General features: G+C 62.3%; 2 protein-coding genes across 2 annotated transcripts in view; one reads left to right on the forward strand and one right to left on the reverse strand.

Annotated features, from left to right (window-relative positions):
• SRCIN1 (SRC kinase signaling inhibitor 1) overlaps positions 1–13,351 on the forward strand; it is a 58,733-nt gene extending 45,382 nt beyond the window's left edge. Inside the window, 12 exon segments of the mRNA XM_037410901.1 lie at positions 47–177; positions 1,590–1,737; positions 2,585–2,897; positions 3,244–3,490; positions 3,699–3,730; positions 3,732–3,803; positions 3,805–3,863; positions 3,978–4,011; positions 4,014–4,064; positions 4,067–4,135; positions 9,929–10,069; positions 12,696–13,351. Of these exon segments, the coding sequence (XP_037266798.1) occupies positions 47–177; positions 1,590–1,737; positions 2,585–2,897; positions 3,244–3,490; positions 3,699–3,730; positions 3,732–3,803; positions 3,805–3,863; positions 3,978–4,011; positions 4,014–4,064; positions 4,067–4,135; positions 9,929–10,069; positions 12,696–12,821 (1,423 nt within the window). The 3' untranslated portion in view covers positions 12,822–13,351.
• Positions 13,352–16,486: 3,135 nt separating this feature from the next.
• Positions 16,487–23,744, reverse strand: part of ARHGAP23 (Rho GTPase activating protein 23) — a 31,070-nt gene continuing 23,812 nt past the window's right edge. Inside the window, 16 exon segments of the mRNA XM_037410900.1 lie at positions 16,487–17,890; positions 17,893–18,008; positions 18,010–18,399; positions 18,441–18,504; positions 18,507–18,651; positions 18,765–18,796; positions 20,336–20,429; positions 20,544–20,585; positions 20,705–20,830; positions 21,035–21,124; positions 21,238–21,311; positions 21,642–21,720; positions 22,208–22,363; positions 22,445–22,563; positions 22,743–22,870; positions 23,169–23,230. Of these exon segments, the coding sequence (XP_037266797.1) occupies positions 17,559–17,890; positions 17,893–18,008; positions 18,010–18,399; positions 18,441–18,504; positions 18,507–18,651; positions 18,765–18,796; positions 20,336–20,429; positions 20,544–20,585; positions 20,705–20,830; positions 21,035–21,124; positions 21,238–21,311; positions 21,642–21,720; positions 22,208–22,363; positions 22,445–22,563; positions 22,743–22,870; positions 23,169–23,230 (2,049 nt within the window). The 3' untranslated portion in view covers positions 16,487–17,558.

Raw genomic sequence — 23,744 nt, forward strand, 5'->3', positions numbered from 1 at the left:
ATCCTGGAGCAGCAGTGACACCCCTGCCCTGCCTCTGTGCTCACAGTGACCTGGAGAAGTCGGTGGAGAAGATCCAGAAGGATTTGGCCCACAACCACCGGCTCATCCCTGTGCAGGAGCTGGAGGAGAAGGCGGTGGTGCTCAAGCAGCTGGGGGAGACACTGACAGACCTCAAGGGTGAGGATGTGGCTGGGGCCAGGGTGGGCAGCAAGCAGAGCTTTGTCTGCATCTCCTTGCTCCATCCTTACACGTGGGATGCTCCAGGTTGCCCATTCCCTCTGGGTTTGTGTGTTTGCACCTACTGGTGTGTTCGCCTGCATCCTCAGGGCAGGTTCCCCCGGTTCTTGGTGGGGTGTGCGTCCTGCAGGCTTTGGGCTGCTGCAGGGGTGAGGGCTGCACTCCGCACGCCTGTTGCCTGCCCGTTGCTCTGCTAGCTGTCCAATTCCGTCCTGCAGCCCCTGCCTGAGTCCCCCTGACATCTCACCATTGCTCGGAGCTGCTGCCTGCCTCTGTCCTGCAGGACCTTGTGCTTGCCCACCCCCATGCGTGCTGCCTGTGATTTTACTGCTCCTGCAGCCTCCCATCCCTGGGCTGCCCCCATCCTGCCTCCCGCAGACGGCCAGCACCTCGATTCGAAGTGGCAGAGCTCCTGCCTGCCAGAGCCAAGGCAGACAATAAACGGTGATGTGGCAGCAGTTGCTGAGGTGGCAAGAAGAGGGGCCATGGGGGGGCTGTGGGGAGGGCCGGGGGGCAGAGGCAGGAGCAGCTCCACTTTCCCACAGCATTTCCATAAAGTCAGGCTGATGCTGCGCAGCCGGGAGGGCGAGCAGAGTACCGGGCAGGGAGCCAGGAGCAACCTGCTCCACATCAGCCCCTGCCACCACGTCCCCGATGTCCTGGGTACCAAAGACCCAGCTCCACAGCAGTGTTTGGCACCCACAGATGTGGAGGGGACACCTGCAGGGGCGAAAATTGGTGCCTGCAGGTGGATGGAGAAGGGATGATGGGTATGGGGAGCCGAGGAGATGCTAGCCCAGGCTCCCCAGGATTCATCCTGCTCCGTTTGGCAGGGCACCCTTGCCATGGGTATGATGGCCATGAAGATGGTCAGAGGGCTCTCCTGTGAGGACAGGCTGAGAGAGTTGGGGTTGTTCAACCTGGAGAAGGCTCTGGGGGCACCTTAGAGCACCTTCCAGTACCTAAGGGGGCTTGTAAGAAAGACGGTGACAGACTTTTCAGTAGGGCTTGTAGTGACAGGACAAGGGGTAATGGTTTTAAACTAGAAAAGGGCAGATTAGATATTAGGAAGAAATTCTTCACTGTGAGGGTGGTGAGGTGCTGGCACAGGCTGCCCCAATAAGCTGTGGATGCCCCATCCCTGGAAGTGTCTAAGTCCAGGTTGGACAAGTCTTGGAGCACCCTGGTCGAGCAGCAGGTGTCCCTGCCCATGGCCAGATGGTCTTTAAGGTCCCTTCCAACCCAAACCATTCTATGATTCTGCGGTGGTTTTGGTGGGCGCGGGGTGCCCTGGCACTGCCAGCTGGGCACCGGGAGGGGCACCCTGGTGACCCCCACCTCTCCCACCCCAGCCCAGTTCCCCAGCCTGCAGAGCAAGATGCGGGTGGTGCTGCGGGTGGAGGTGGAAGCCGTCAAGTTCCTCAAGGAGGAGCCGAACCGCCTCGATGGCCTGCTCAAGCGCTGCAAGACGGTGACGGACACCCTCACCCAGATCCGCAGGTGAGCACCAAGCCCCCAGCCCAGTCCCCTGAGCACTTTGGAGGACACAGTTTGTCCCTTCAGTTGTCCCTGTGCCCCTGGCACGTGTGCCTTATGGATGCAAATCCCAAGGGCTGTTGAAAAACAGACTCATTTTTCTATTAAAGCATTAAAAAATGCCCTCGGTCCTTCGCAGTGTGTGTGTGGGAACCCCTTTCCAAACTGACTTTCCCTTATCACCTTGGAAAAAAGGTCTTTGTATATCCAGATAGAAAGGAGAGCTTGATCAGAAATCTCTTTCCTGAGGAGCGGAAAAACATTCAGCTGGAGAAATATCATCTTCCGTGTGTAATGATGGTGGCAGGCTGGGCCGTGCCCCCCGGCTGAGCCCACCTGCCTCTTCCTATTAGGAGACCTTTGGGGACGGCTTACGGCTCGGCCACGCTGCGGGGGGAGCGCCCGGCTGGGCTTGCCTCGGGCTCCTTGTAGCCTGGTTTTCTACGGGAAATGAGCTTGTATGATCACGCGGTGTCTGAATCTGCCTACCTGTCATTTCCCAGCCCTAATAACTCCTGAATCCAAAGGGCAATGCCAGGCAGACCCGACGGAGGGGCAGGATTCGGAGGGATCCGATTTCCTATAAGCTTCATGAAAGCGGACAGCCAGGTAGAGGAGCTCATTCATGTGCTCCCCCAAGACAGGCTGTAGCATCAACTCCAACCCCTTCCTAGACATCAGAGAATCTAAACCTTCAGCCGTATAACGCGGTGTTGCGGGAGAATAAGCTTTTTGTGACGGGGCTTGGAGAGGGGGCCGTAACCCCCCCATACCGTGCAGCCACCCAGCACCTTTGCTCTGTCCCTGGCAGGCAAGTGGACGAGGGCATGTGGACCTCCCCCAGCAACCTCAGCCAGTCCCCCAAGAAGGTGGCCCCCGAGACAGACTTCAGCAAAGGGCTGGATTTGGAGATGCCCACCAGCCCCCCAGTGAGCCTCCACCACCTGACGGCTGCCACCGAGACCCTGGGCATGCCCAGCTTTGGGCACAGCCCCCCTCAGACCCAGACCCACCCCTCCAAGAGCAATAACCCTTCCCGAGCTCCGGAGATGGTACCCGCCAAGACCCAGACGGGCCCGGAGACCCCCAGCAAGAAGAGTGCGGATAAAGCTGTATCTGTGGAGGTGAGAGCCTGGAATGGGGAGAGCTTTTCTAGGGGGTCTGCCCCTATGTCTCCCAACTGAAACTGGGAACAGGAGCTGGGTCCATCCTGCTCCTCTTTGCTGCGTTTGCAGCCGGTGGGTTGTCTGGAGGGGGGGGCGGGGTTGCCAGGTGATGCAGCCTTGGGAGCACCCCCAATTGCACGCTGCCGGGGGGGCAGCTTGGGGATGGGGGCAGCACTGGCCTCCCTGCTCCTCCCCGGGGGAGGCTGGGGGGGGGGCAGCAGGGCTGTGGGTCACATCCTGCCTGCAAGGGCAGGAGAAGCTGCGTGCGGCTGGGGGTGCAGCGGGCGCTGCCTGCCGTCCGCAGGCTGCCGAGCGGGACTGGGAGGAGAAGCGGGCAGCGCTGACCCATGTACAGTGCCAAGGACATCAACCCCTCTGGAGGACGCAAGCCGAGCTGATGAAGGCCATCCCGGACCTGGAGTTCGCTGCCAAGCACAAGCAAACCACGGGCAGCGGCAGCACCGCCTCCACGCCTGAGCACAAACCCTCCAAGCCGCAGCATGCACCGAAGTCGGGGGGCAAGGGGGACCCCAATGGCCGCAGGGGCTCAGGTACGGCGTGGGGAGGGCAGGGGTCCACCTCTGGATCCCAGGGCTGGGGGTGCCATGGCCGTGCCATCGCTGGGTGGGTCTCCCTGGGCCTGAGCCGTGCTGCCGCAAGGGGAGGTTTACAGCTGGGGAGGCAGTGGGAGAGCCTCGGGTGTTGTATTAGAGGGCAGGGAAAGGTCTCGTTGCCCTCACAGCATCGTTTTGTGCCCAGACGAACTGACGGTGCCGCGGTACCGGACCGAGAAAACCCTCCAAATCACCACCGCCTCCCCCTCCGCGCCGCAGCTTCCCCTCGTCCCACGGGCTGACCACAACCCCGCAGCGGCGAAGTCATCGTCACCAGCAAGAAGGCGCCCGGTTTTATGAAGGTAGGGGAGCGGGGCCACAGGATGGCTGCGGGGCCTGGGCTGAGGGGGTCACCGTCAGCAGGACCAGCCCTGCCTGGCCCCCAGTGCCCCCCACCCCTCACCACCCTGCTCCCCCCTGGCAGAAGTGCCGAGTCGGAGGAGCTGGAAACCCAGAATGCCCCAGTGTGAAGCTGAGAAGGACAGTGTCGGAGGTGGTCAGGCCAGCGTCCACACCCCCCCATCATCGACCTCTGCCATCAAAGACGACGACGACGAGGACCGCATCATTGCGGAGCTGGAGGTGAGCGCGGGGAGGGGCTGCGGGATGCCCAGCTTATCCGCATTGCAGGCGATGCCACCCTGCCCTGTCCGCTCACACGTGGCTTGTCCCAGCTCCGGGCAGCTGTGGGGAACACCTTGGGATTGGGTCTGGGAGTGACATCCCACACGTCAGCACAGCAGGGGCTTCCCCCTCCTCACCGTCTCCAGCAGGAGCGCGGTGCTGTGGGACGGGCAGGATGGAGCGGTTGCACCCTGCCAGACCCATCGCTGGGTCCAGGTGCTGCATGCCTGGTTCCCACCTGTCTTCAGCACTTCTACCCTGTCTTGAGCTTTAAGCCAAACTCATTTGGGTTTTTAATGGTACGCAGCTTCAGCGGGAGGTTCGTTGGGGGTTTGTGCCACAGGGCGCTCTGCAGAGATCCCACCCGAGACGCCGTCCCCAGGCTCTGAACTCCCACAGGCTGGCAGTGCCCCCACGTCCTTGCCCTGTTTGCTATGGTCGAGGTGCCCAGTGGGTAACAGATGGCTTTTCCTTGACTGGTTCCCCAGAGGCAGGGCACCCGGCGACGCTGCTGGCAGCAGAGGACGGGGCTGCCCCTGGCTGATGAGAACAAGCCCATGTTTCGCCTCGCTGCCGAGCCCCGGTGCTGGCGTGACCATAGCAAGCATCCTTGCAGGCATGGGCTGCGTCATTGTTCCCCACAAGCCTCCCTCCTCCAACCCGCCCGTGTTTGACTCCCCAGGTGTTTCAGAGAAGCTCTGCCTCCCCTTTCCTTCCCAAGCTCCGTTACGATCCGCTCACGGCTGCCGTCTCCCCTGGGCACGTAGACTCGTGGCCCAACGGAGCCTCCGTTGCAGCCGAAGGATGGAAGGTAACAGCTCGCTCTGAGCACCGATCCTGCCGACGGGCTGCACTTTAACCACCTCCTCTGCTGCTTCTTTTTAACTCACTTCTGCTTCTTTCCTCTGATTTAACAAACTAATGGCTTCTCTCCACTCCCTCGCGTCACCGCCACTGACTGCGGTGCGGCACTGACTGGCACAGGACTGAGCACTAACCCATGCAACAGCAGCATGGGGCTGCTGCAGTTCCATCAGGGCCAGATCCTGCACCCACATGGATGGAAGGAAAGAAGGGGCCACCCCAGCACTGCACCAGGCAGGGCACGGAGGGGCCTCGCCACTCTCATAGTGCACTGGGTGCCTGAGGGGGGGTATCACTGGAAGGGGCAGTGGGGGGGTGATGCATGTCGTGCCCTGTGCAGGGACACCTCGTTCCCCGTGCATGATATGGGTGGAAGGTGAAGGACTGGACCAGAAGCTTGTGGCTGCTGGGACTTGCTTTGGGCTTGGCCCCATCACCCCTCCTGGCTCCCTCCCAGCCGTCCTGCCCTCCATCCTGCCCTGGGCCCTGGGAGTGGAGAGAGCAGGAGGGAAGGAAGGTGCCTGAAGAGTGGATGGGATGGAGCAGGGGATGCCAGGGGAACAAGGGGGCAAAGAGCAGGATGGGGGGTGCTGCTGAGCCCCTCACCAGGAAGCATCTAGTGAGGGGAGCTCTGCCACATCCAGGGCGGCTCAGCTGCTGGTGAGGGTCTGGGGACATTGCAGGGGTCCCGCTGGGACCCTCCCTTCTCCTGAAGACCCAGCACCATGGCTGCCCCAGAGCAGCATCTCTTGTCCCTGCAGGCAAGGACCCCTGTCCCCAGAGGTCGGATGGGTCCAGCTCCAGACCCAGAGCTCTGTAGTCATCCCAGCACTTGTGTCTCCTTCCTCTCTGCTGTGGGTGCTACTCAGACCCCCAGGGCTGGGGCACGAGTGAGACACACCGAGCCAGGGCACATGTCCCTGCTGCCCATCCTGTGCCAGCTGGCAGTGTGGCATAACCGCCATGCCACCCTGCTCTGCCGTGAGGGCAGGGGGCCAGGGATGGCTGCACGTGAAGCCCCTGCAGAGGTGGCAGCCCCCTTGGCCAGCACAGGGCTCGGGTGCCAGCAGCATCCCCATGGCTGCAGCTGCAGGGGGGCAACTTTTCTGCCAGAGCATCTCTCCAGCTCACCTTCCCTCCCCTCCGTGGAGGGCATGGCCAGCTCTGGTTCCCTGGGCATTGCACAGCTCGTTGCGCTTCCCCTGGGACAGGAACAGAGAGGTGGGGGATGAAGGACATATTTTCTAGGTGTCTTCTCGCTACTCAGGGCTTTTAAGGTCTGATGCCCCTTGGCAGCTTGTTTGCGATGCCTCGTCCCTTGCCTTCAACTCCGCTGGGAGCTGTGGTGTCCTGCGGGGCTGAGCAGGCTCTGCTCCTGCACCAGTGCCATACCAGTTTGCACCAGCATGGGAGAAATCCGAGGCGGATGGTGGCAGTCAGGTTTCCAAAGGCGTTCGGGAGGTGCAGCAACACCAAATCATTTTTGCTAATAAGTCCAGGCAAGTTATTTCCAAAGTCTCCTAGACCCAGGTTGCCTTCAGCGCAGTAGAAAACCGGTCCCTGTCCATGCTGCGGGTACCGATGGGACATCAGGGCTGGGCAGGAGGGAGCTGAGCATCCCCCTTCCTGGCTGAGCACCTCCCTGCAGCGCTACGATGCCCAGAGGCACCAGCAATGGGGGACCCCAGTAGTGTGTGCAGGCACATAGTGCCCCCCGGCAGCTCCTGCTCTCCCCTGGCTCTTAATCTGTCTGAATTCTCTACCTAGGAGCCGCCAGCCCTGGCAGCCCCGGGGAGCAGGGCTTTCTCCCTCCCGCAGATTGTGCTCACCGAGTGGGTGTCTGAACCGCCATCCCCCGAAGCTGAACCGGAGGTGTGGGTGGCAACTGGCTGCTCGGAGCACGGGGACCCCCAGAGCGGAGGAGCGGGAGGGGAGCGTGTACCCGAGGTGGGAAGGAAATGCCCTGTGTCTCCTGGCATCTCCGAAAAGTCCCCGTCCGCAGCGGGGTACCCTCCAGCCCCAGCCCCACACCCCCTGAGCAGCCCATCTCAGGGCCATGCCCATGCAGCAGGAGAGACTCGGAGGTTCCCTCTAGTAGCCAGCAAGGTACCACCTATCTCAGGGCACAAACCGAGCCAGCCCGTGGTGGGAGGAGGAGGGGACACTGCTCCGAACGCTGCCAGCAGGCGAGAAGGTGGCAGCAAGACATCTCACCGAGGTCCCTTGGCTGCACAGCCTCCTCGTCCCCGGGGGGAAGCCAGGGGTCCTGGATCTGGAGAGGCAGCGCTCCCCTCCACCGGTGGCAGAACGCCCAGTGCCGTCCCCCAGCTTCCCAATGATGGGGACCCCCAAGGAGGAACCAGGCGGAGCACGCAGGAGGCATCACTCCCTCCTGGGCATTCTGCTGGGGCTTGCAGACAAGCCTGGAGGGAGGACAGCTCACCAGTGCCAAATCCCAGAGCTTTTCCAGGCAGGGATCCAGCCCCGCAGGGAAGCAGACAGTCCTGGGCTGAGCATCCCCAGGAGCAGGTTGCTGCTTTCTGGAGGCCAAACCACTGCGCAGCTCCTGCTGCCGGGGGAGGAGGTGGCACGGAGGACGCCGGGGTTGGGGGGAAGGCAGCGGAAGGGCTCTGCAAAGGGCAGGTGTCCCCTCGCCGCTCCATGGCTCCGTGCAGCAAGGAGATTTACGAAGGCACGTACCAAAGACTGGACAGCCTGGAAGAAACTATCCGTGAGCTGGAAATAACCATCAGTGAGATCAGCAGCCATCCCTTGGTTGAATTTGTATTCCCTAAAGAACTGCTAGGACAAGCGGGATCCAAGGATGCCGGCAAGGAGACCAAGGAAGGTCTGAGGGACTCAGACACAGTCGCTGTGATGACGGGACTGCCCTGGACCTCAGTCAGGCCAAAGATGATGCTCGTGAGAGTCCATCTCCAAGCAAGACCAAGCCACCTCTGCTACCAAGCCGCAGCTCTCCCTCGACACTCGCAGGTTTATTTTCTATTATCCCTCTTGCTGTGCTCTGCCCGGACTCACTCTGATGTCTCTCTTCCTCCACCTCTACCTGCTCCCTCTCTGTGACTCTACCTCCAGGCATAGCCAAGGTGGAAAACAAATCTCCGTTTCTCCCTGTGGCTTGAAGGGGTTTGGGAAGCGCAGGCAAGCAGGAGCGAGACTGCAGGCAGCAGTCGGCAGCGGAAAGGCAGGCTGGTGCCAAGGCAGAGCTGCCGTCTGCCCCTCGCCGGTGCTGGTGCCACCCAGTGCCATCCCTTGCTGTGCCCTAGCACCGAATTAGATCCCAGCTAAGCTGGTATCTTCTACCCTGGCAGGTCTGGGGGCTGAGCACGCTGCTGGTGATGAGTACAGGGCCAGTGATGAGCATCCCACGGGGCCGGCGAGGGCTGGGTGTGCTGGGTGACGAAGCAGCGTCCCTCGTTTTGCATAAGCACTTTGTAACGAACTGTGGTTTGAGCGTGGCAGCTGTTTCTCCTAATTAAATCACAGCGCGGGCTCCCCGAAGCCATCCAAATTGGTTTCTGCCGGAATCTGTGGCAGCCGCTCGGCTGGCTGAATAGCTGGGAAAAGAGGGGAGGGAAACGCCCCACCGCTCCGATGTCAGCCTGCTCCTTTATTAACGCTCAGCACTGGGGAATAAATCTCCTTTTTCATTTGCAGCAATTATCTCAGCCCCGCTTCTCAGCACCGCCGCGGTGCTCTCGCTGGGTGAATGGGCCGACAAGTGGGTGTCGCTGCCATTTCTCCGTTGCTGGCTCCCGCTGCACCACTGGAGCCTGGCAAGCTAGGAGCAGGAGCTGCGGATGGATTTGTGGCGTGCACGGGTGCGCAGAAAGCAAAGCTCAGCTCGGGGTTCAGCAGGAGAGGCTGCGCAGCTCGGTCGGTGCTGAAAGCCGAGGCGGGAGAGGGCAGGTCTTGTGCCGCCTTTCAAGGATGCTGCGAGTTGGTTGCGAAGGCTGGGATCCAGTGCCTGCTTGTGCCAGGGATGCTGGGGCGCCGGGGAAGGTGCGGCGCAGGCAGGGGCTGGATTTGTGTGTGCTGTGGGGTACAGGAGTCCCCACGTCCCATCCGTGTGCCCACCGAGGGTCACAGGGCAGGGCAGGCAGGACAGGCAGCATGGAGAGCCACGTAGCCATCGCTACAATAACCCGTTGGCCTTCTCTCGTCGGAGGTGCAATCTGGGCAGCAATTGCACATCTCTGGGGCAGCGTCGGTGCTGCTGGTTTTTCTGCCTGCGGCAGCTGGTCCAGACTTGGTATGGGGCAGGCAGGAGGCAGCAGTGATGGCAGGGAGAGGATCAGGGTGCCCGGGCAGCGGGGGGACGCGTGCCGGGCACCGCTTTAGGGACCCACAGTGCAGGGGATGTGTGTACAGGTACCGCTTCCCTCGCTGCAGCTCTTGCAAGTCTTTGTATCTCCACCTCTACACAGCTAGTTAATAAAACCCCTCTGTATTCCCACTGCCGCCGTTTCCACCTGGAGTTTGCTTCTGCCTGCCGTCGCCTCTTTTCTTTCTCTTGCGTGCAGCCCTGCCCTGGGTGGGGATGCTCTCCTCCTGCCCTTGGTCTCCTGTGTTTGCCGTGTCTGCCCCAAACTCCCTCTTTGCCTTGCAGTGGTGGCACTCAGTAAGTCCTGGCTGGTTTCTGAGCTCGCCAAAGCATTGCCCGGTGACAGCTCCTTTGGCACACAGAGCCGGTGACCTCGTCCTTGCCTGGGTTTGCCACCACGGGCTGGTCCGGGCAGGGATGGCATGGTGGTGCCGCAGGGGCTCGGCACAGCTCCAGGCATCCGATGCGCTGCCAACGGGGCCGGTGTGGGCTTTCATCTGCTGGTTTTAAACCACCTTCCCCAAAATTCTCTGTCCCGACAGAGCGGTGGCGTTTCCATCCCAGCCATGAAGGTGGTGAACCCGGCATCCCGGCTGAAGCAGAGCCAGCAGCAGGGCAGTCCCGACAAAAGCAAGCACATAAAGCAGCGGATGGAGTACATGCGGATCCAGGGCCAGCAGCAGGTAGTCTATCGCTAGCACCATCCCAGCCGGCTCTCCTGGCAGCAGAGCCAGCCAAAGGCTGCCCACAGCCCTGGCATCTCCCTCACTGCCTCCTACGGGGCCAGGGTGTGGGTGGTGGGCAGGGGAGACCCTACGGGTGCTGCTTTCAGGGGCTGGGCTTTCTCAGTGCCTTTCTTTGCTGAGCCTGGTGGGGCTGGGGGTGCAGGGACCCAGCTGTTGGGGTGCAGGAGGGGGGTCTTACTCCAGTCTGTGCCCAGCACGGTGGTTTCCACAGCTGGCTGCTGGGGATGGGGACATGACTTTGTGCTGAGAGTGGCAAACTCATCCCCAGTGTGGTGTGAGGCTGAAGCTGGAAGCATTTGTCCTCCAGCCCCGTCTGCCACTGCTGCCCTGAGGGACAGGGCTGAGCCCCAGCGTTGGTCCCCTCCCCCCGAGGGACCCCCCCAGGCCTCCTTGCAGAACGTCTTGGCCGTAGGGATGAGCACTGCAGCGCCGTGTGCTTGGCACGGGGGCCCCAAGGGGCTTCACTTACCCGGGGCTGGGGCTACCCAACCCATCCCGGGAGGTTTTGGAGAGCCAGGACCCTCCATGCACCGCGGCACCGCATCTGCAGAAGCAGCTCGTTCCGGGAGGGGGGTGTCACAGGCAGGGTGATCTACCGGGTCACCCAGCAGCATGGGGAGAGGGTAGGGGGGCCACAGCAGCTGGAAGAGGGGTGCTTTGGGATGGGATGGGATGGGATGGGATGGGATGGGATGGGATGGGATGGGATGGGATGGGATGGGATGGGATGGGAGTGGGATGGGATGGGAGTGGTGTGGTCCCCTGCCCCAGCCCAGCACCCATCCCTTTCCCATCCCCTGGGACCACTCCTGCCGCAGGCAGCGGGGCTCCCTTCCCTCTGTCCTTGCTGACAGCGTGGTGCTGGCCCTGGCTCTGCGGCTTGCTCAGGTCACGGGCAAAGTAACCACGGCCAGCCCGCTGCCCTCCACCCCCCCTCGCCTCTCCTCTCCCCCTCCCAGCCCTCCCCTGCCACCTCCTGCCCCCGCGGTGGGCAGCAGCACCATGAGCAGGTTCACCCCATTCCCTCCTCCCCGCTCCCTGCTCTGTGTGTCAATCCCCTTCCCTGCGCCTGGCGTTACCGAACCATCCAAAAAACCCTGATTTTGCTCATTCTGTTGGATCCATAAACCCTGTCAGATAAAACAAAGGTTTTTCCCACCTACCTGGAGTTGGGTTTGGAGGGGGGATTTCATGCAATTTAGGCAAATGGCACATGAGCAAAACGGGCACCTTGCTCCCCCCTGGCTCCAGCAAGAGGGCTCAGCCCCCCCGCCCCCCCCCCCTTGACTGCCCCACTGCCAGGTCGGAGCCACGCAGGTGCTCTTTGTCGTGACCGCATCTGAGATGGTCCCAGGGTGGGCAAGATTTCCCCAGGCAAGGTCCATCCTTGAGGTCAGGGGTCTACCTGCCACCCCCTCCCCCAGCATACATGGGTGCACGTGGGTTTTCACACCCCCACAGACTCGGGGAGAGACAGGGGGGTTCCCTCTGCCCCCCATCCAGGGCTGTCCCATGGGCTGGGGAGCAGAGAAACACCGGCCAAAAGGGCTGTTACAGGAGCCCCGAGGGGCCAGGCAGCATCTCCTGACCCCAGGCACACCAGGGAGGCCACCAAGTCCCCTTCCCTGGAGGCCACACACCGGCACAACCCTGGCTGTCCAGCGTCACCATGCCCCTCGCCCCCACCGTGGGGCACAGCATTGGTCACCTGGCCCCTAGCACCCACCGGTGGCCTCACTGGGGTGGCCGGACCAAGAGTTTTCTGTGGCATTTTTGTCCTCGCTGCCCTCCTTATGCAGGATTTGGCCACCCCCCCTGACCCCAGCAGTCCACCCACCTTCCAGCGGGGACAAGGCAGGGCTGGTGGAGCCCACTCCCCATTCCGGGAGGGTTTCTGAGCACCCTTCCTTCCCGGCGCCCTGGCTCCCTTTGGACCAGCTTTTGCATGAGGAGGGTTGGATCATGTCAGTGCTGGTGGTGATGACGCCAGCACGGTGGGCGCAGGGGGCCGGGGTGGGCACTGTCACCTCTCGGAGGAGCCGGGGGTGCCGCGGGGCTGCCGAGGCTCTGCCCGGCTCAGCTGGACGGCACCTCGGTGGCAGCCCCGGCACCGGGCACTGTGCCGCGTGGCGTGCGCGCCCCGTCTAACGCTGCCCTTCTTGTCCCCCTCCCCACCTTTCTCCCCTCCCCCCTCCACCCCCCCGCCTCCGTATCTGTCTGTCTGTCCACGTCTCCGTCTGTCTGTCCATCCGTCTCTCTTGTCGCTCTCCTCCTCCTCTTGGGGACATCCCCTTCCCATCCAGTAACGCGTGGGACCAGCTCATCTCCTGCTCTTTGTGGTGGACCTTTTCCAGCTGCTTGACCTCAGGCCTAACTCAATGCTGCTTCTGAACAAACTCCTGTTTGGTTCTTGGTTGTTTCCTTTTGGTTTTTTCTCCCCTTTTTTTTTTTTTCCCCCTTCTTTCTTTTTCGCCTTTCTTTTCTCTTTTCTTTAAGAAACTGTTTGACTTCCCTCCCCTTTCTCCTCCTCCTCCTCCTCCTTGAATCTTGCTTTTCTTTCTAGGCCGCTAGACCATCTAAAGAGGCTAGTGAGACTTCCCCCACGGTCTCAGAAAAACCCGCATCTGGCAGAACATCCATCCCCGTATTGACTTCCTTTGGGGCAAGGAACTCCTCCATCTCATTCTGAGCATCCTTGCCAGCTCCACCCAGCCGCTCTCCTGCTCCTGGGGCCGGGCTTCTCTCTTCCTTGGGCTCCTCCTCCCCGGGACTTGTCTTCTTGAGGCACCTGAAGGGATCGCCACCCGTCCCTCTCTTTCTGTTTTTTCAATGTCTTGCTCCAATGTGGCCGACCTCGTGTCTCGCCTCCGCTCCACCACGGCCCGACTTGTGTCTCGCCTCCGCTCCGCCACGGCCCGACTTCTGTCTCCCATCTCGCTCCGCAATGGCCAACCAGCCACTTTCTGTTTCTCTCTCTCTCTCTCTCTCTCCCTCTCTCCTCCCTTTTCCTTGACTTTCTCCTTTTCGTTTCGTGGGTTGCTGTTGGTTTGGGTTTTCTCCCTCCCTCCCTCTCGCACCCTGCCATTTTCTGTTTATTTAAGAGCTCTCAGAGCTTCACTCCACCAGTTTCACCAGCTTCGAGCAAGGAGGACACGGGGCAGTGCCGGACCCCGCTGCCTGCACCAGCAGCACCCCTTCCACCACAGAAAGGTGGGAAACAGCGGCTGCTGAAGATGCCCCTGACACCCCCAGACCCGACCGCTCGCCCGCCGCTGAGCATCCCGGCAGCCACAACACCCACCCGCCCGGAGGAGAGGATGCTCAGCGCTCCAGCAGGTCCTGGCGGTGGGGTGCTGGGCGGCACACGTGGCCGGGCTGCGTCCTTCGCTGGCCGAGGGGTCGGTGCCGTGCCAGGGGTGTGTCCCGCCAGCCCCCAGCCCAGCTGTCCCCGGGGATGGGGTGCGATACAAAGGCTGGCGGGAGGGGGGACCCGAGGACCGGTGCCACGGGTGTCCGGGCGTGCCAGAGGGGCTGAAGGCTGAGGGGTGTAAAATGGGGAGGGGGTAGAGACGGGTGAGGTCGGGCTGCCCGTCGACCCGGGGTCGGAACGTAGCACTTTACATGGTCTCCGGGCGCGATGGCTGGGGCAGAGGGATGCTGTGATGCTGGGGGGGTGTCCGACAGCACAGGGACACCCTGCCAGACCCCTGTCCCCTTCCTGAGTGCCACGCGCCCTTGGGGACAAGCAGGCAGGACAGATCCCCGGACCCCCCTGCTCCGGCAGAGGTGCCGGCTGGGGACCCCACGCCGCAGCCAGCGCCCCGTGGTCCATCCCTGGGGGAACAGCCTCCTCCAACCTGGGGGACCTGGGGGGGTGTCCCCAGGGTGCGGATGCCCACCTGAGCTGGGTGTGCGTGTGCGTGTGTGTGCGTGTGCGCTGCGGGTGCCTGTACCCAGCGCTGCTGCCGGCGCAGACCAGCCGCAGTGCAACACGAGATCGAATCACTCCTTTCGTTGGCTAGTTCGTCCTTGGGTTGGTTTTTGGTTGTTTTTTTTTTCCAAATTCTTTTTCTTCTTTGCCCCCCCCCCTCTCTTTTTTTTGTATATCAATGATTTTTGTACAGAAGAACGAGCCTTTTTTGAATAACAAAGAGGAAAAAAAAAAAACACAAAAAAAAAATAATAATCATGATGCAATTTCTTTGGATTGCAAAAAGCAACTCTTTACATTTAAGTGAAGTGTCTTAACATTTTATATTGTTTTAAAAAAATATATTACATATTATATATATATAATATACGTAATATAAATATATATAAAAATATTTAAAAAGAAAGAAAGAAATAAATCTCTTCACGTCTGGTATATTAGGGGGTGGATTTTCTTCCCTGGTTAGACTATAGGTCCTGTGATTTGAGAGGGTCGGTTCCCTGCGGCTTGTTAGCCCTCGTGCTGAGCTCGCATCATCCGTCCAGCACCCTTCCTTATCCCAATCCCCATCCCCCGCCAGAGCAGGGGTGGAAGGGGCCGGTGCCCCCCGGGGCCACTGACACCCATGGGTGACAGCCCCGGGGTCAGGATAGCACCCACACTCCCGGCAGCAATAGCAGTCACTTGATGCGTTTATTTAATTTGTTAATTATTTTTTCTTGGTACAAAGTGAAACACTGTAGCAAAGCCGCAGCTTCTTATGGCCCCGGGAGGGGGGGGGGGGGGGGGGGGTACCCTCTCTCTCCCAGCCTTACCCCCCCCTCCCAACCCCCACCCCCTCCCCGTCCCGGTGCTCCCACGGGGCTGGACATGGCACCCCTCTGTCCTGCCAGCACCCATGGGGGGGAACCTGCAGACAGCCCCCCCCCCCCCCACCTTGCTGTCCCGGGGGTGTGAGGGGGACAGGTGCCACCGGACCCCTGGGGACATGCGGGTGCAAAGGGGTCAGGGGGGCTATAGTTAGTGCAGCCCCATCCCCGTAGCACCCATGGGTGTGCTGGGACACCCATCCCGCTGGGAGCAAGCTCGGGGTGTGTGGGGGTCCATGCTATTGCCCCGGGAGCCCCCTCGCAGGCATCACTGCTGGTGGGTGCCATGCTGGGGGCCCCCCCACCTCCAGACCACTGGGTGATGGGGTGCATGGTGCTGGGCGGAGGGGTGCTCGGCACTGGGGGAGGGGGTGCAAGGTGCTAGCTTGCACCCATTGCTCCCCACCCCCACCCCCACCCCCCGCCCTGCTGCCCATCAGGCTGGTTTCTCTGTGAGCGTGTGTCTCTGCGTGCGTGTGCGTCCGTCCTTTCATGGCATCGTGCAAACGTCCGTGAGCACCGACCCTGGTGCCTTCGCTGAAGCAAGAGGACAAAAAAAAAAAGAAAAAAAAATTTAAAAACAAACAAACAAGCAAAAACTTGATTCTGGTTTAAACCAGGAAAAAAAATAATCAAATAAATAAATTAAAAAAAGGACAAAAAAAAGGAAAATGTTGCAAAAACGATCCCAAAAAAAAAGCGCTGCCTGCATCGTGCATGTGTCGGAGGCGCCCGCTGCATGCGCACCCCGCTTTACTCGTCTGGATGTTGTTTAAAAAGGCTAAGACTTTTAAAAGGAAAAAAAAATAGAAAAAAAAAAGAAAACAAAAATTCCTAATACTCTTTAGAGGCTGTTTTGGGGTTTCTACGACGTTGTGTGTCTCTTAGCATGAATTTCTTGTGAACTGTTTTTAAAAGAAAAAATAATTAAAAAAAAAAAAAAGGCCTTGCACAGGGCAGAGGCGGGGGGCTGGGGGGGGGGGCTGGCCCCCCCCGCCGCCACCACCCTGTGCCCATCGCTGTCCCTGTGTCGCTGTGGGTGCCATGGGTAGTTCTGTGCGCAACGTGACCATTGTAACTTGCAAACTCTGATGACAAAGGGTTGCTTTTTATTTTTTCTTTTCCCTTTATTACTTTTCTTTTCTATCAGAGTGTCTGGCTTTAATAAAATTACTTTTTTTTTTTTCTCTCTGGCACTTTTTTCCCCCCAGGTTGGTCTCTTGTTGTGTCCGCTGTGCCGGTGATGGGTGGGACATCCCCTGGTCCCAAGACCACCCCGGTGCCACATCCCCTGGGGAGGGTTATGGGTGCAGGGGGGCAGCTCCTTCCCCCCAGGCTCATGGAAAAGCCAGGATAAATCCTGCCCCAGGTGCTGCTGGTGCTCCAGGACCTGCAGTGCAGAAACGGGGATCCGTGTACTGACACATCACACACACCCCCCCCCGAGCAGGGGAAGCAATAACAGCAGCAAACCACCTCCTTGAATACCAGTTATTCCAATAATAAACCAGGACTGGAAGGGGCAAAGCAGGGGGGGCTTGTTGGATTTTTTTTTTTTTTTTTTGTGTTCAGTTTTGCATATACCGGCTCCACGGCCGACTCGTACAACACGCGGGGGGGCACATGCAGGGAGGGTTTAAAAATTCAACACTGGTTCAGCACATCCCCTGCTCGGGGCTGGCCTTTCAGCTGAGCAAAACTTCTTAAAAAATCCTTATAAATCCTTTGGAATATGTTACACAGTCAGAGACGATATTTACAAAAAAAAAAAAAAAAAAACCAACAACAAAAAAAAAAACTTTACAGCAAATATTTGCAGTAATGGATGAGACGACACGGAGAAGAAAACAGTGACGTGACTTGACAACCCCCCCCAACCCCGCAGTGGCGCCCAAGCCTGTGGCACCTGTGTGCCAGCAGGGTGAGGCTGGGGGTCCCCACATCCCCCCGCCGCGTCCCCCTCCGGTGGCGCACCGCGTCCCCTTCCTAAAGTGCTTCTGGGATGGAGGGGTAGGAAGGGGAGCGGGGCTGGGGAGGGGGGCTGCACCGTGCCGTGCTGTGCCATACCATGCCATGCCGTGCCACACGCCAGCTCCCCAGCTGCTGCCAGATGGTGGCTGCAGCTCGTGGGGGTGTGGGGGACAGCGGTGTCCCCCCGCCGCAGGGTGCCCCTTTACGCCAGCATCGCTCGGGTGCAAACACCCACCCCGTGGGGACCCCGTCCATCGTGCCAACGGCCAGGCCAGCTGGCACAGAGCCCGGCACGCGCGGCACAGAGCACGGCCACGCCAGGGCAACAGCACTGAGGTCCCCAAGGTCCCCAGCACAGGGAACATCCCCGGCGAGGGCAGCCGCAGCACCCAGGGAAGCGCCCGCACTTCGCACGGCTGCGGCTGGGGCCACCACCACCCTGGGTGGGGACAGTCCCCATGACCCCCCCCTCAACCCTCCTGGCACTGCCCGTGGGCCAGGGTACCGTGGGATGGGGCCAGGCTGCGGCATGGGACCACCGTGGGACCCTACTGGTCCCCAGAGCAAGGAGGACAGGGTGGCCTTGTCCCCCCACTGCGGCGTAGGGGGGGCCACATGGGACTTGTTAAATAACAGCAGCTTGTCCAGAGCACAATTAAATACGAGAACGAAGGCGAGTCCTTAAATTAAAACACTGGCTGGGGAGGGGGGAGCCGCGGCGAGCACATCCTGGGAGGTCAGAGACACTGGGGAAGCGCAGGGGGGCTGGGGGGCCGGGGCTGCCCGGGGGGGTCTTGGTGCCCGGCCCCGTGCCGGGCTGTGCCGTGTGGGTGCCGGTGGGCCGGGCTTTGGTGGACTCCAGGCTGCTGAGCCCCGAGTCCTTGTCACGGCAGGGTCCCGGGGCCACCTCCAGCCCCCGCGGCTCCTTCCACTCGTTGAAGTTGAGGTCCTTGAGGCCCCCCGGCACCACCACCGTGTGCCGGCGCAGCTGCTCTTCTTGCGGCGGGTTTCGGGGGAGTGGGCTCGGCGCAGGTGGACCCCCATGTCGTCAGCAGAGACCCGCAGGTGCTGCCGGAGCTGCTCCCGCGCGAGGGGCGCCCAGGGGGGCCAGCCCGGCTTCTCCCCGGTGGGGTGCCGGGTCTCGCTGGCCGGCCGCGGCCGCCCCAGCTTCCCTCCGGGCCAGCGTGTCGCACTGGATCAGGCGGTGGGAGTTGAACGAGGGGCGGCCGAGGGGGGCCTTATCCCCATCCCCTGTCCCCCCATACACCTGCCCCGGCCGAGGACCCTCCCGGCTCTCCGTGTCCGTCTCCATGTGGCTGAGCTCGCTGCGCTCGTCGTCGCCTCCTCCCCGCGGCTCCCGGCCCACCGACTGCACCTCGGAGCAGAGGCTGCGGTCCATGGTGGACAGCGTGGAGTAGCCCGACACGATGGAGCGGGCGTTCCGGCGCCAGCTCAGCCCAGCACCCCCAGGCTCCAGGGAGCTCTCCCGCTCCATCCTAGCTGGGCTGGGGTCTGCCCGCCTTGGTGCCGGTGCCGCGGGGGGGCTTTGCTGGGTCCTGGCAGGGCAGCCACGGTCCCCTCATCCTCCGCTCCCTGCCCGGGGTGTCCCTGCGCTCTGCATCGTCATCGGTGCTGCTCCCGACACCCTCGGCCTCTCTCCTCTTCTTCCTCTTGCGGGCAGCGGCCGACACAAAGGGGATGGCGAGGAGCTACCGGTGCGGCGGTGCCTTTCGCGACGGCCACGTGCCCTGGGAATACGGTGAACCCGGGGTCAGGGATGGCGGTGCCGGGGTTCGGGCCAGGCACTGTGCCCCAGCCATCGCATCCCACCCCGCCAGCCCCCAGCCAGGGACCCTCTTACCTTTGGTTTGGCGGAGCCGCTGCGGGTTGAGCCTGAAAGCAGAATGGAGAGGAGGGGGTTAGCCAGGTCACGGGGGTGGGTGCGTGCTGGGGAGGGGGGTTGGTGGGTAGAGCTGGGGGATGCTGCTCCGTTCCCCCCAAACCAGGAGAGGAACAGAGCGGGGGCAATCAGAGTGGCTGGCCCCTGGCAGGGATGCCAACACCGAGCAGGTTGGTGTGCCGGCAGCTGCAGGAGGGGCTGGGAGGCTTTGGGGGGTTGGGGGGGGGTGTCCGGTGGTGCACAGGGGTCCCTGGCACTGCTCGCTGGCTGCAGAGCCCCAAGGTGAGGAGTGGGGATAAGGGGGAGGAGGGACACAGGCACACACAAGTGGGAAACACAGTCAGGACCCCACTGGCAGGACCCCAACCCTCCCACGGCCACAGGGCACGGAGGGGACTGGGGCTGGGCACTGGGCACGGCACTGCCACCGCCACCACCACGGCACTGGGACAGGGCATGGGGATCCGGCTTGATACTACATCCAGCCTGGGAGTGGGGGCTGGGCCGGGCTGTGCCAGAGGGGCTGTGCCAGGCCATGGGGCTGCCCTGGCTCCACGGGGGGTTAGAGGGCAAGTGGGGACACAGGGGTGACAGGCAGCTCTGGCCCCGCTGCCCAGGTGTGAAGGACAAAGACAAGACAACAGGCACCCTCTCCCGCCCCGCACGCCCCGGGATGGGGTTAGCAGCCACTGACGACGAGAGAGGGGGAGGCAGAAAGGGGGTGCTGACCCTCCCTGGGGCACGGGGACCACCATACCCCGGCGTCAGAGCGCGCCGGTCCCGGGACACCCCGCACCCATCCCTGCCAAAGGATGCCAACTGCAGCCCCAGTGCCACCGCAGGCACCGGGCAACGATGTGGGCAAACCAGGGTTCAAGGATCTGGGGCTCCCCAGGGGCTCGGCAGCCCCTCCTCAAGCTGGGAACCCTGGGGACAGTGGCCAAGCAGGACAGGGTCCCCTTCCCTCCCGCCACCCCCCTGCTCCCGCTCTCTCGTGGTCACCCCGAGGAGTTAGTGCGTGAGCAATGCACCCAGCATCAACACTGTACCCGCTCTAGCTCTCGAGGAGGTCCGCTGGAGGAGGAAGAGGAGGAGGAGGAGGAAGAGGACAGCACAGAGAAGTTCAAGGAAAGAACGTAAGAAATCAGTCGAACATCAAAGTCTCCCGGTCTCTGAGTTGGCAGCGTGGGCTGGGGCAGGGGAGCGGGCGCAGGCAGGGGTCCCACGGGCCGCCAGTGTGCCGCAGCCGGCTGGGTTTGCAGAGGGATGAGGAGCAGCCACCGGAGAGAAGGGTGACGGGAGAGGGTGGGGAGGGGGCTACACTGGCACCCTCAGAGGGGGTGTCCCCGCTTTCCAGTGAGGAGGGTGCCGGGATGTCCCGCTCCAGCACGCAGGGGTTTTGCCGTGGCCGCGGCGAGCCAGGCTGGTGCCACGGCGGTGCAGGCACGGGGGGATGGAGCGGATGGAGCGTCGCCCTGGGGTGCCCCGGTGCCACGACCAGAGGGACCGTTGCCGTCGACACTGCTCCTCACCTGTGGCATCACCGGGCGCCGCGGTCCTGCCAATGTTGGGGAGCAGGTACTCGATGTTGGGCACAGACTGCGCCTCCTTCTCATCCACGGGGGTCTGCAAGGGGAGGGGGCACGGTGGTCAGGTGGCTGTCGACAGCACCCCTGCTCCCAGCCAGGGGTCTGCACCCCCCCTGTCCCACAGTGTGTCCCCCACGGGGACAGGACTCACCTTCTCACCCTTGTCCTCCTTGTCACTGAAGAACCAGTCCGACTGCGGGGGAGATGGCAGAGGGGTTAGGGACCGGCGAGGAGCGGTGGGAGGTCGGTGTGGCCGGATCAGCCCCTTCCCCCGGCCACGCCGCTGCCCACCCACCCACCGATGCCGCTTACGTGCTGGATGAGGGTCTCCACAATTTTGTAGCGGTCAGGCATGTGCGTCACCATGTCGGTCATGTTGTCCTCGGACGTCCGCACCAGTGTGGGGCCGAACACCAGCGCCAGGTTTCGGGGCTCCATCTGCAACCGGAGCCGGGGTCAGTGCCTGCCTGTGGCCACCCCTCACCATCCACCGCTCCATCGGGCACCATCTCCCTTCCCACCCCGCCATCAGCTGCAGCTCAGCCCAAGCTGGGGGGCTCGAGGTGGGCTGGGGGTCCCGGAGAGCCTGCCTGGCACTGGGACGGTGCCCGGGGCTGGGTGCCCAGGGTGGGTGGACGGTACCTTGTTCTTCTCCGAGTGGTCAGCGATGGTCTTCAGGTGACCCACCAGGAATTTGAGTGTCTCGTAGTAGTGACCTGGCAGGTCCCGGATCTGTGGGGAGGCACTGGGTCACCTCTTTGCTTACCCTCCCCACCTTTCCCACCTGCACAGCCCCCAGGGTGGGGGTCCACGGCTGTGCCCCCCACCCCACCCCATCTCCCTACCAGCTTCCGCAGCGTCCTCATCCTCTCGCTGGCATCCTCTATCCGGTTGGCCTCGATAAAGTCGTTGTACTTATCTGAAAGCGAGACACGGGGTGGGGGGGATCAGAGCTGGCAGAGGGGAGAGGAACCCCCCAGGGCCAGGGACCCCTGGCTGGACCAGCTGGAGATGCTGGGGACAGGGCTGGGTGCTGGTGGGCCCCCACTGGGATGGGGCACAGATGGGCAAAGGAGGGACAAGGAGGGGTCGCAGGGTCTGGGGACCTGTCCCCAACATGGAGGGGGGGGCGGGGTATGGGCTCTGGGGCTGCCAGGCAGCCGGGTACCACCCATCAACACGCGGCCATCGGCACAGGGTCACCTGCGGCCACTCTGGGGGCTCCGCTGGCCGGGGTGCAGCGACTCACCGTCAGTGAAGAGGGGCTCGGGCAGCTTTCGGAAGAAGGATTTCAGCAGGCTGCTAATGACGTTCAGATCCTGCCAGCGCTGCGGGGGAAAGAAGGGGCTGCTCAGAGGGACCACGCCAGGCAAGGCAGGAGCCAGCAGGAGAATGTCCCCAAGCCGGGGGAGCCCCAGGCCACCAGCACCAGGGGGGACACCAGCCAGCACCACCACGACTGTGAGGATGGCAGGACAACTTTCCCCAGTCTGCGTCTGGCAGGGAAAGCCCTGTGCCACTGCAGCACCGTGGCGAGATGTGAGGGGACAAATGTGTCCCCAAGGTGCCACCGACACTGCTGCCACCGACCACTAGGCGGCCCTGCCACCCCAGGGACGGTCACGGCGATGGAGACAGGGATGGTGATGGAGACAGGGATGGTGATGGAGACAGGGATGACCACGTTGGAGACAAGGATGATGTTGGAGACAGGGATGGAGACAGAGCCATGGACCAGGACAACAGCCCCAAGAGCATCCCAGAGGTGTAGGGATAGGGACGGGGACAAGGACACGAAGCCTGCCCTGCCCTCACCTCATCCTGCAGGTTGATCTCCGTGGCTCCCTTGTTGAGCTGCTCCTGCAGGCTGGACACCACGGCGTTGTTCCCGGGCACGCGGTAGATGCCCATGTACTCCAGCCCTCGGTCCTCCACCACCTTGCAGCAAGCTTCGACGATCAACGGGACGTTCTGCAGGGACAGGGAGGAGGTGACGGAGGTGTCAGGGCTGCACAGGGTCCCCGAGGGCTGGCACTGCCGGTGCGGCCGTACCTTATTGTCCGGGGCAGGCTGGCAGTCCTCCAGCCTCACGCCAAAAGCCCGGGGGGCAGATTTCTTGTTCTTCTTCATGATGTTGATGCCCCATGGGGCTTTTTGGGAGCTGCTCTCATCTGGGGAGAAAACCCCACAAGATCACTTGCTAACGAGCCGGGATAAATGGGAAGAGCATCCCTGCTGCCCTATGGGGACGAGCACGATGGCAGCCCTGGGGCGAGGCACCCCCTCCTTGCAAAGCCCCCAGGGGTGTTTGCCCTGCAGGGGTGCCCCCCACCGCAGGGGTAGGACCTACCTTTTGTGACGGCTGCATCCTGCCTGGGGGACCGGGGTGCGCTGGTTCCCGTCTGCTTCAGGAACTCGGCTCGGATCCCCAGCCCACGAGGGCCCTTGGGTGAGGAATCGGGCTTGGTGCCCGCGGGGCTGCGGGGAGAGCGGGGGGCTCAGGCAGGGCACCAGCCCGGCGCAAAACCTCCCGGCAAACCTCTTCCAGGCTGCCTGAATCCTACGGGAACCCCTGGGGAGCACTGAGCCGCTTTAAGCCTTTGCTTGGTACCAGTTTGGCCAAACCGGACCCTGCTGGCACCCTGAGTGATGCCGGGTGCCACCGGCACCTCCGGCACTGCCCCATCAAGGGAGGCACCGGCTTGGCTCCATCACCGTGAAACTGAGATGACTAAAGCACGTGGGGTCTCAGCGCCCACCGCCCCGGGGTCCGTACCTCACTTTCCGGTAGTCGTTTAACTTCTTGTTGATAAGCGCTTGGCTGGCAAAACCGGGGTCCTGGGGAGGCAGAGAGAAGAGGGGAAGGGAGAGCTTGAGCAGCGCGTCCACTGGAGGCCCCGGGCGAGTCCACGCTCTGCCGGGCACCACATAGGGCCAGGCAGGACCAGGCAAGGGCAGGATCGGGTCCCCACTGCCCCGAAACGGCTGGTGCCCGCCAGTGCTCGCCGCCCCGTTGGGGTCTCCGGTGCTCCGTGCTGCGGTGCGGGGCGGCACGCGGGGTCCGAGCCGGACGCAGAGGCTCAGGGACAGGCGCATCCCTCCGTGGCACACACACCTCGATCTGCCCACACCGGGCGCACCCGCTGCACCATGCAGTGTCCAAAGACACGCATCCATCCCTGCGGGATGCTGCCCACAGGGTCCTGCCTGGCAGCACCGCGGCCCCGGCAGGTACCCAGATGGCTCCACATGTTCTGACCTGGCAGTACCTTCCCTGTGCTGGCACTGCCAGCCCCACCGAGCCCCCTGCACCCTGCAGAGCGGGGCTGTGCCACAGAGAACCAGAGACCAC

This window comes from Falco rusticolus, chromosome 18 (assembly GCF_015220075.1).
Source record: "Falco rusticolus isolate bFalRus1 chromosome 18, bFalRus1.pri, whole genome shotgun sequence".
Taxonomy (NCBI): domain Eukaryota; kingdom Metazoa; phylum Chordata; class Aves; order Falconiformes; family Falconidae; genus Falco; species Falco rusticolus.